Below are 10,233 nucleotides of genomic sequence, written 5' to 3'. Positions count from 1 at the left end.
GCGGGGAAGCGGCCGGGGCGGCGCAGGCGGCGCGGGGCCGCGGCGTGAGCGAGTCCTGGCCTCAGGTTCCGGGGTGGCGCCGCCGCTCGCCCCGCGCTCTGCATAAACGCCGTGGTTTTGCAGGCGGCGGGCGGGCGGCGGCGCAGCGTGCGCGGGCGGGGCGGCGGCGGGGACCCCGGACCCTGGATAGGCGGAGCGGTTTTGCAGGCGGCGGGCGGCGCGAAGCCGCGGCGTGCGCGGGCGGGGCGGCGGCGGGGACCCCGGACCCTGGATAGACGGCGCGGTTTTGCAGGCGGCGGGCGGCGCGAAGCCGCGGCGTGCGCGGGCGGGGCGGCGGCGGGGACCCCGGACCCTGGATAGGCGGCGCGGTTTTGCAGGCGGCGGGCGGCGCGAAGCCGCGGCGTGCGCGGGCGGGGCGGCAGCGGGGCTGCGGCAGCGGCCGGGCGGGGCGGCGGCGGCGGCGGCGGCGGCAGCACCACCATGTCGGAGGCGGCGGTGGCTGACACCCGGCGCCTGAACGCCAAGCCGCAGGACCTGACGGACGCGTACGGGCCGCCTAGCAACTTCCTGGAGATCGACATCTTCAACCCGCAGACCGTGGGCATGGGCCGCGCCAGATACACCAGCTACGAGCTCCGCATGCGGGTGCGGCCCGCGGCGCGGCCTCTGCGGGCCGGCGGCGCAGGCCCCGGTGGGGGACGACCGGGGAGGGGGCCCGCGGCGAGCTCGGGGGGAGCCGTGGGGGCAGGGGATGGGCCTGGGCGGGCGGGGGGGGGGACGTACTCGTGAGGGGCGAGGCCGGGCCCTGCGAAGCCCGGGCTGGGGCTGGCTGCGGGCCTGGCCGCTCCCCAGTGGGCGAGGGCTCAAGGTCGGGGCGCTCGCCGCTGCAGGAGGGCCTTCTCCGTCCAGGCAGGCCTGGGCACCAAGGAGGGTGCCCCCCGGCAGGCCCCCAGGCCTGGCGCTCAGCCGCGGGAAGCGGCTGCCCGCAGCTGCCTCCTCCAAGAGGGAAGGCAAGCCAGTTGTCAGTGCCTCGGGAGCCCATCACGCTGCGGTGGAGCTGCCGTCTGCGAATAAGCTCGGTCGCTTCACAAAGAGCCTGCGGTCCTGAAGAGCGCGTAGCAGGCTGAGCGCTTCTTGCAGGGTTCTGGGCCTTAATTGGGCTGAGGTGGTGACTTCGAGGCTCGCTATAGGATAGCGCAAGTAAAACTGAGCTTCTCCTGAAACAAGGTGCTGCTAGTGTACGTTACGGTGCTGGCGTTGGCTTCTGTTCCACGGCATGATTTAACTGCTGCGTCTCCGCTGCCTTTCGGAGGAGGATTGGGTGTTTGCTCTTTTTCTGTCCTGATGCTTGGTTTCGTTCAACCTGCCAAACAGTGTCTGGCAGATGGCAGTGAGAACCGCTTAGTGTCACTGAGACTAGCTCTTGCAGAGATGTTTCAAAAGCGGCTGGTTTTGTTTTGCGGACCTGATGAGAATACAGTTATGTGTGTGGCAGCACCACCTGTGTACATCTGGTGCTGACTTGTCAGAAGGTTCTGCTGCCTTAGTTCCTTGATTGTTTCAGGATGTATTTATTATTGGCAGCGTGAGGGTGAAGTTGCTGTAGCTTTCAGGCTTCCGACTCCGATGTGGGGGGAAGAAGGGAGGGGAACTGCTGCAAAGTTCCTGTCGTGGCACAGGCCAGATATGGAAAAGGTGCTTTTCCATTTGGGTAGTCAGTCTGTTCTGTAGAGAAGATTGTAGCACGAGATCTGGCCTTGGGCAGTTGCTGGGACAAGATTTCCTCCCTTAATTCTTCCATGGAAACGGCAGTGCCAGATGGGAGGTTCTTTAGCTCTGGAAGCTACTACGAAGCTTTCTTGAACACCAGTTCAAAATGGAGTGAACTCGGAGGGGGTGAGGGGGGGGGCGGGAAGCCTTCTCTGTACTGTAAGCCCTGGTTCCAGTGTGTGCCCCTGGGAGGGGGTGTTTTCCTGAAATAGTAACTTGAGGGGGAGGGAACGGCTGGCTTCAAGTAGCCTGGCAAGTGCTTGCTTGATTTTTGAAGGGCTTCAGTGCTTATGTCCTGAATAATGGAGCTGGGTGTTCTCGTGATGCGTTCTTCTCAGGGGGCTTGGCTTTCTAAATGCAGCTTTAGGTTTCGATTACATCTTGAAATGCTATCTGGCTTCTGAACCAACCTGCAAATTAACTACTTCTCTTCGTTACAGACAAACCTCCCCATCTTCAAATTGAAGGAGTCGTGTGTGAGGAGAAGATACAGTGACTTTGAATGGCTGAAGAATGAGCTGGAGCGAGACAGTAAGGTGAGGCCTAGCTCGGACCTTTGCTGCAATGGGGTCACACGGTAACAATTGTAGCAATGATCATGTCTTACCCAGAGGAGAGGCTGTGGTGGGCTGCTGCTGCTGAGGCTTGATCTCTGGCCAAGTAATGGTGCTAGAGCTGAGCATCAAACAGCGAAGGAAGCCCTCTTGCAGGAGGCAGTTCTGCTAATGGCGATGATTCTGCGCTTTCAGATTGTAGTGCCACCGCTGCCTGGAAAAGCTTTGAAACGACAGCTTCCATTCCGAGGAGACGAAGGCATCTTTGAGGAGTCCTTCATTGAGGAGCGGAGACAGGGACTAGAACAGTTTATTAACAAGTAAGCTTGGTGTCCTGGGCTTGCTGTGTGCTTGCCCTCCTGGCTGCTGCCAGCAGAAAAGGGTTGTGGGTTGACTAGGAAGGAATCCTGATCCACTGTGTGCGAGTGCCACGCTAAAGGATGGTGCCTGCAGCTGGGTAGTGAAGTCACATCTCTGAAGCAAGTCCTGCCTTGACTGTGGACTGTATTCAGTGCTCTGTTCTGAGACTGAAGTGAATGTTAGCAGATAAGTTGTGCTGCAGAGACTCACTGACTGCATAGTGTTGTTTCAGGATGCTCGTGACCCTGCTGCAGAGCGTGCTAGTGGAGGGATTACTCTGTGCTCAAGCATCTCTTGCTGGCCCTGATACATGCCGATCCAGTGACCTTGGCCTCGCCCCAGAGTGGCTGTTTCAAGGCTTCAATTTGATCGGGAAAAGCCCAAGTCCCTGGGTTTGCTCCCCTTGGGCAGGTCAGGCCTCCCAAGGCTGTGGAGTGATCATGACATTTTTGTGCTTGAGGCTGGTCCCCGTTAGTGAAGTTTACCTTATTCACTCACTACGCAAAGTGGATTTGTGGGGACCCCTGTGGTGGCTGTGCTAACCTCCACTTGTGCTTTTCTTCCAGAATTGCTGGACACCCACTGGCACAGAATGAGCGCTGCTTACATATGTTCCTGCAAGAGGAGACTATTGATAGGAATTACGTCCCAGGAAAAGTGCGCCAGTAGGAGCACCTGGCACCGTCTTCCTCCATTCCACCCTCCCTCCTGCAAAAATGACATTTATTTTTACACTAAATCTGTCTTCTCTGAACCAGCTTTTCCTCTCTTGAAGCTCCCAATTTGTTCAGTATTTTCCTCTTTTGTAACTGGCAGCAGTCTGTTCTACTGGGCTGTGGTCTTGGCCTAAAGGTATGAAGATTTATGCAAGTGAATGTGTTGTCCTGCACCTAGCAGCAGGTGTGAATAGGTGTGGAGCAGGAACCTGCCTATGGCATTACGGTGTGTGAGCTGCCTCTCTCCCTGTACAGAAAGGTGTGAGATGACCTTCACTCCCCTGTCCATGCAGCCCCAAGCATCTCTGCAGGAGACTCTGAAGAATAGCAATTGTCATGTTGGTCAGTGATTGCAACAAGTATTAGAGTTTTAGTAAGGCTTATGCAAAACAGCGAATAGGTGCCTGGGTGTGTTGGTCCCTCACCCACCCCATTCACCCTGCATGAAACCCCCGTTCTTCACTGTCTGGAAGTGCTGAGATCCAAGACTTACTCTAGCCCTGCTCTCAGCCTCCTGCATTACAGGCCTGTTTGGTGTATCAGTGTTGATCCCCCTCCTTTCTAATGTGCTGCTGGCAGCTTGGGGGGGTTCCACAACGTGCGCTCTCCTGATGCTCTGCCCGAGCAGTTTGGTGTATGGATGCTGGGATGGCCTGGGTATAGCAGCGTGTGCTGTGTTGCCTGGCCCGGGATTTAAAAATGCCACAGCTCGCTCTGCTGCAGGCAGGTGTGGTGGCATTTCCAGCAGCACCCTGTTCAGCTGAGCTATGGTGACCGTATCCTGCGCCCCAGCTGCAGAGGGGGAGGAGACTGGTCTGGCTGAGGGAGGGCAGAAGAAGGCTGGTGGGGCACTGGGCTAGTGTGCAGCAGGGATGACAGCAGCTGGCTGAGGAGCCCAGCACTCAGACCTAGGGTGTGACCACCTCTCCAGAAAGGGACAGCAGAAAGTGCTAGGTCAGTGCTGGATTAGATGCTTGCTTGTGAAGCAGGATAAGGACTGATCATCCTTTCTTTTCCCCTGTCCTGTGATGAGCTGGGCTGTTACTTATGTCAAAGGGAAGATGCAAGACTAGTGAGGGAACTGTTCAGAGCTTGAGAGGGACCACCAGGCTGTGACCTGCTGCACCACAACTGCCCTTTGGAGGCGCCTCCAGCTTTCGCAACTGCAAAAAGTGAGTTTCAGCCTCTGCTCTGGGGTTCATCAGGTCAATGCTAGCTGCTGACTGGTTTGTAAGCGCTTGATCATTTTGTGGCAGCAGAGTTGAGCCTGTCCTGGAGCGTAGGTGTACAGGGACTGACCTCCTGTTCCTGCCAAGCGTGTCCCCTAAGGCCTTGGCAACGTCTCGTGGGTTTTCTGGCAAGGAACTGGCACTCGTGGGTGAGAAGTGGGCCTGAGAGAGAAGGATGATCTGCTGAAACCGGGAGGGAACTGCTGTGAGGGCTGGCTCGGCCTGGGGATGGCCGCCGGGGTGGCGCGGGAGGCCAGGCTGCCGGAGGCGGCTGTGGCGCTTGCGGGGCGGGGGCTCGTCCTCCCCGACCCGCGCCGCCGCTCGGCCGGGCGAGCTCCGGCCGCGCCGCGGGCCCCTCGTCCTGTGTATCCCGCTGCGGGGCTGTAATCCACCAAGCTGTCTACACCCTGTCCAGTGTAACGTCCCAGTTCCGTTCGCATTAAACCACTGTGAAGCCAGTCTCTGCCTCGTCCTGCGGGCACCGGGGGGCACCGGCAGGGGGCGGGCAGCGGGAAGGGGGGCGGCTCGGCCCGGCGGCGGCGGCAGGGGGCGCCGCGGTGCGCGGCGGCGGCGGGGGGGCTGCGGCTCGGCCCGGCGGCGGCAGGGGGCGCCGCGGTGCGCGGCGGCGGGGGGGGGCCGCGGCTCGACCTGGCGGCGGCGGCAGGGGGCGCCGCGGTGCGCGGCGGCGGGGGGGGGCCGCGGCTCGACCTGGCGGCGGCGGCAGGGGGCGCCGCGGTGCGCGGCGGCGGGGGGGGGCTGCGGCTCGGCCCGGCGGCGGCGGGGGGGGGCTGCGGCTCGGCCCGGCGGCGGCGGCAGGGGGCGCCGCGGTGCGCGGCGGCGGCGGGGGGGAGCTGCGGCTCGGCCCGGCGGCGGCAGGGGGCGCCGCGGTGCGCGGCGGCGGGGGGGGGCTGCGGCTCGGCCCGGCGGCGGCGGGGGGGGGCTGCGGCTCGGCCCGGCGGCGGCAGGGGGCGCCGCGGTGCGCGGCGGCGGCGGGGGGGAGCTGCGGCTCGGCCCGGCGGCGGCAGGGGGCGCCGCGGTGCGCGGCGGCGCGGGCCCTGCCCCGGGGCGGGCGGCGGCGGGATGCGGCGGGCGGCGGCCGGTCCCGGCTCGCCGGGCTGCCCGGACCTGCTGCGGCATGTGGGCGGCCCGCGCTCGCCGCTCTCGCCGCTCTTCCTCAGCTTCTTCGAGGAGGAGTGCCGCGCCATCGCCAGCCGCCTGCGCCTCGGGGCTGCCGCCGCCGCCGCGCCGCAGCCTTCCCCGGGACCGGGACCTGGACCGGGCGGCGGCAGCCCGGTGGGCTCAGGCGGGGACAGCGCGCTGTGGCCGGACACGGCCGGGCCCGTCACCTCCACGCCGCTGCCGGGGGGCCGCGCAGCCCGTGCTGGTGCCGCCCCGGACCCGCCTCCGGCTCCCCGCGGCCCGCGGCCGGCCCGCCCGCCGAGCCCGGTCCGTAGGGGCTCCCGGTGCGGCGGCGGCCCGGCTGCCGCCCGCCTCCCCCGCGGGCCCCCCGCCAGGGCACCGGCACCCCGGGGCCCGGAGCTCCCCAAGGCCGGCGCCCCGGGGACGAGGCTGCCCGTGCCCCCAGGTGAGCTGCCTTCCCGGCCTCGAGCGGGGCGCCCCGGGCGCGGGCACCGCTTGCCGCTGGGCTGCGGCACCCTCTCTCCCCGCCAGGCGCCCGCCTGAAGCTGCCGCAGGCTGCCAAGCCCAGGCTCCAGCCGCCCGGCGGGACCTCGCAGCCGGCCCGGCCTGCAGCCGCTCCCGCCGCCCCTCCGGACAACGGGACGGAAAGTAATTCTGCACGTTGCGCTGGCCCGGTGCAAAGCGGGGGAGCCGGGCGGTGGCGGCGTTGGCGGGGGGGGGGGGACAGGACGGATGCTGCGGCTAGACGTGCCGAGGGGGCAGGCCCGCGACGCGGCGTGGGAAAGGGACGGAGCGGAGGCAGCGGGGAGTCCCCGCGGGCCGGCGGCCTGGCCGAGCCCTGGGCCGCCCTCGCGGGCCGGCGGGCGGCAGCCCCCCGCCGAGCTGCAGCCTCTGCCTCTCTCGCGTTCTTCCGCCGCAGCTGCTGCGGTCAAGGCCGGGGGTCCCAGGCAGCCCGCTCGGAGGCTTTCTACAGCGATTCCCGCGGCGGCTTCTCGCTCCCGGCTGCGACCGCTGGGAAAAGTGGCTTCCCCCAAGCGCTTCTGCCTCAGTAAGGGTGAGTCGGGGAGGAAGCCCCAGGAGAGCGGCTGCGCCGAAGGAGGCGACGCGGGTCTCCTGGGTTGCAGGCTCCGAGGATGATCTTGAGGAAAGGACAGGAGGGGGCAGCGCGTGCTCAGGCTCGGAGGAAGAGCAGTGAAACGGCGAGCAGCAAGGCTGCGCGAAACCCCTTCCCCTAGAGAGGCACCCAGCCCGGCGCCTGCCTGGGTGCCGTGCTCCAGCTCCTCGGCAGAGCAGCCAACGGCCCCAGCTTTAGCGCGCGCGTTGCTGCCAGGGCGCTTCGCGAGCAGGGGCTGACGCTCTTGGCTTTCGTTTCCCGCACCCTGCTTCAGGATCCAGCGCTCGGCCAGCGGCCTGCACCGGGAGCCGAGGGCCGAGGGCGCGCGGTGAGAGCGCCCAACAGCCGGCCGCGACGCGGACTGTCCTGGGAGCAGGTGAGCAGCGGGGAGGCTCGGTGCAGGAGCACCTCAACGGGCCGGGCCAACGGCGGCTCCTGGCCTCCGAGGGCCTTGAATAGCTCTGGGGCAGGTTGAAGAGGGGTCAGCGGGGCCGGAAAGGGCAGTTACGTTTCTAACGGGGACGTTTCTCTTTTCCCAGGTAAGGCTGACCAGACGTGGGTGTGTGCGGAGTCCCCTTCTCCCCATGAGCTGCTCCCCGGCCCTATTTCACGGTGCGGGGACGCAGCTCCTGCTGAGCAGGTAAGAGGCAGCGGCGTCCGGGCGCCGCGGCACGTGGCCCACCCTGCGCTTTGCGCCAGGCGCGCTCGGCACGGGAGGTGACCAGACGAGTTGAGAGCCTGGGGCTGCCGATTTCGGTGCTGGCGTTTGAGCCGGTTCAAGTACCTGGTGCTTACGGAGGGCTTTGGGCGTTTGCTGCACGGCTCTACAGCCTCTCCCGCGCATAGGGAGCTCTGCAGGCTTCTGTCCGGTTAGGTTTTTTGTAAGGGACCCTGTTGACAGATGCACACCTCCTGCGCCTTGTGCTGCTGCCGCTTTTATACGTCCTGCCATATCCGAAAAGGTCCCGAGCGCGCGGTCAGCAGAGCCTGCAGCAAGGTGAGGCCGTGCGAGGTCTCCTACCTGCAAAATACATACGTGCCTTTGCCAGCAGTCTTAGGGCCAGGCCGTTCTGGGGACTGGGAAGCGGTCGCTGACGGGCGTACGGTGGCTCCCCTGGCCAGGCAACGCCGCTGCGATTAGCACCTCCTGGCAGCGGCCGCAGGGATCCCGCGCTCGTGCTGGCGGCCGGGCTGCGCCGCAAGGGCGCTGGGCTCCCCAGGCGGGGGGCTTGTCCCTGCAAGAAAAGCTGCTCGTCGGCGGCCCTGCCTGCGGGCACGGCGCTGGGGCTGCTCCGCGGCGAGGGGAGGCGGGGGGGGGGCCGGGCTGCCGCCCCGCGCTACCGCCCTGCTCCCGCCAGCCTGCAGGTGATGAGCTGCGCCAGGAGCTGGAGCGCGCCAAGAGCGAGTTGGAGCGCGTGAAGAGCGCGCTGGGTACGTGGGGCTGGGGGGACGCGCGCCCCCCTCCCTCCCCCCAAGCACACCGCCCGCGGGCCGGGCGGTTGCAGCGAGCGCTCGGCCGCCCCGGCGGGGTCCGAGGACGAGGTGCTCGGCCTGGCTGACTTGCCTCCTGGCCCCAGCGGACAGCGCTGCCCAGTGCGAAGCCTATCGGCAGACCGTCCGCTCCCTGCGGGCTCAGCTGCGGGCGGCGGGTATGGCCCCTGGCTGGGGCGAGCCCCCAGCCCCGCGCTGCCGCAGGGGAGGGGGTAGCGGCTTAAGGCTGGGGAGCAGCGGCGCCTCGATGCTGCGCTTGCTCCCCAGGGGTCTGGCTGGAAGATGCAGCGGGGGACGAGGTCAGCGTCTCGGGGAGGGACTGACGGCCGCCACGTGGGGACAGACTCCCTGCGGCGACTCGTCCAGGCGCCCGAGTGAGCTGCAGCGGGCCAGCGACGTTTGCGGAGCCCCTGAACGAATGAAACGTTTAAACCCCTTATGTTTAAAATAAAGGTCTCTGTTTTTTTCCCCAGTGTGGCTTGCCGTCTGCGGGGACTGGGCCAGCGCGCCGCGCTGCCCGCCGCTGCCCAAGGGCAGGGCTGCGTCCGGCCGCGGCACCGGGGAGGTGGCGCAGGAGCGGGGCACGGCCCGCGCCTGGCCTGGGAGGCCTTTGCGGGGAAGCGGCGCTCGCGTCCCCGTTCCTCCCGGCTCCTGCCTGCCAGCGCCGGATGCGCCGGCCGCGGGGCCCCGCTGCCTCGGCGGCAGGTTGGCGCAGGCGGCTCGTCCCGCTGCCTCGCGTCTGGGCGAGGCGCCGGCGCATCCTGCTGCGCCGTGCAGCGCCCCGGGGCTGGGCCGGGAAGAGCAGCGTGTTCCCGTGCAGCGGCCCGCGCTGCTGGATCGAGGCCCTGAATTGGGGGGGGGGGGGGGCATCAGCCCGGGAGGTGGGGACGGCCCTGGCCTGCCACTGCCGGAAAGCTGCAGGCAATTCGGGGGGGAGAAGCAGGAAACGGCTTGGTGCAAAGGGCGAGGTGCCAGGAGGGGATTTCTCTATCTTCATCTCGAGCTCGCTTCCTTCCTGGCAGAGGGTGCGAGGCCGGGCGGGGAAGGGGCTTTGCACCGCGTTCATGGGCGCCGGGCTGGAGGGCGAGAGCAGCGTCCGCGTCGTGGCCTGGCAGCGCCTCGCGCGGGATGCCGCCGAGCCCCTTCCGTCGCCGTGAGCTCGCAGGCCGCCGGTGCGGCCGCGCAGCGCTGCTCCCGCGCGCGCGGGAAGCCTCTTGCCGCCAAAGCGCTGGCGCGGAGGCTTGGCCGTGCCGGCAGGCAGCAGCCGGCTCTGGCTCGCCGCCCGCCCGAGAGGCGCCGGCGGGAGGAGTGGGGAGGCCGGATTGCATCAGGAGCAGGTTTTCAGGAGGCCGGTCTGAGCCCGCGTGCTGGAGAGGAGGGTGCCAACTCGCGGCTCGCTCCTGCAAGGGGAAGGTGTCTGAGCGCCGGGCGCGTTCCCGCCGCTGGCGTTTTCCCGCCGCGCAGAGAGCTGCCTGAGTTTCGCTTTGGCCTCGGATGCTCCAGGGCCGCAGCGGGAGCGCTCCGCGGGGCGCCAAGGCGGGCCGGGGCCGACGCGGCGGCAGGGACCCTCATGAAGAGATACAATCTATGACTTAAAAAAAATATATATATATGTATAAATGTATATATGATTTAAAAAAGAGTGGTGGGTCCTGCTAGCAGGACTGGCCCGTGCCGCCGGGAACCGAGCATCCCACTACCGACCCCCGGAGCCGGCCGGGGTCGGGGCTGGCCCTGCTCGCCGCTGCGGCTGCGCCGGGGGCGTCGGCTCCCCCCGCGGGGGGCGGAGGGCGCCGCGGAGCCGCCGCTGCCGGGGGGGTCCCGAGGAGGGGCGGGACGGGGCGGGGGCGAGCGGCAGC

General features: G+C 67.0%; 1 protein-coding gene across 1 annotated transcript; it reads left to right on the top strand.

Annotated features, from left to right (window-relative positions):
- The first annotated feature begins 414 nt into the window (after positions 1-414).
- On the top strand, positions 415-5,087 carry SNX12 (sorting nexin 12). The gene is made up of 4 exons (XM_068956997.1): positions 415-645; positions 2,211-2,306; positions 2,520-2,644; positions 3,251-5,087. Exons 1-4 carry the CDS (start codon positions 481-483, stop codon positions 3,351-3,353), a joined length of 489 nt encoding a protein of 162 aa, XP_068813098.1. The 5' UTR covers positions 415-480; the 3' UTR covers positions 3,354-5,087.
- The last annotated feature ends 5,146 nt before the right edge of the window (positions 5,088-10,233 follow it).

Source organism: Struthio camelus, chromosome 11, assembly GCF_040807025.1.
Source record: "Struthio camelus isolate bStrCam1 chromosome 11, bStrCam1.hap1, whole genome shotgun sequence".
Lineage (NCBI taxonomy): Eukaryota > Metazoa > Chordata > Aves > Struthioniformes > Struthionidae > Struthio > Struthio camelus.
This window is presented reverse-complemented; position numbering and strand designations above follow the sequence as displayed.

Excerpts from the sequence above, each read along its gene's own strand:
- SNX12 (XM_068956997.1), top strand. The coding sequence starts at position 481 with ATGTCGGAGGCGGCGGTGGCTGACACCCGGCGCCTGAACGCCAAGCCG. Across the intron at positions 646-2,210 it reads GCTACGAGCTCCGCATGCGG|ACAAACCTCCCCATCTTCAA; the intron begins GTGCGGCCCGCG and ends TCTTCGTTACAG. Across the intron at positions 2,307-2,519 it reads AGCTGGAGCGAGACAGTAAG|ATTGTAGTGCCACCGCTGCC; the intron begins GTGAGGCCTAGC and ends CTGCGCTTTCAG.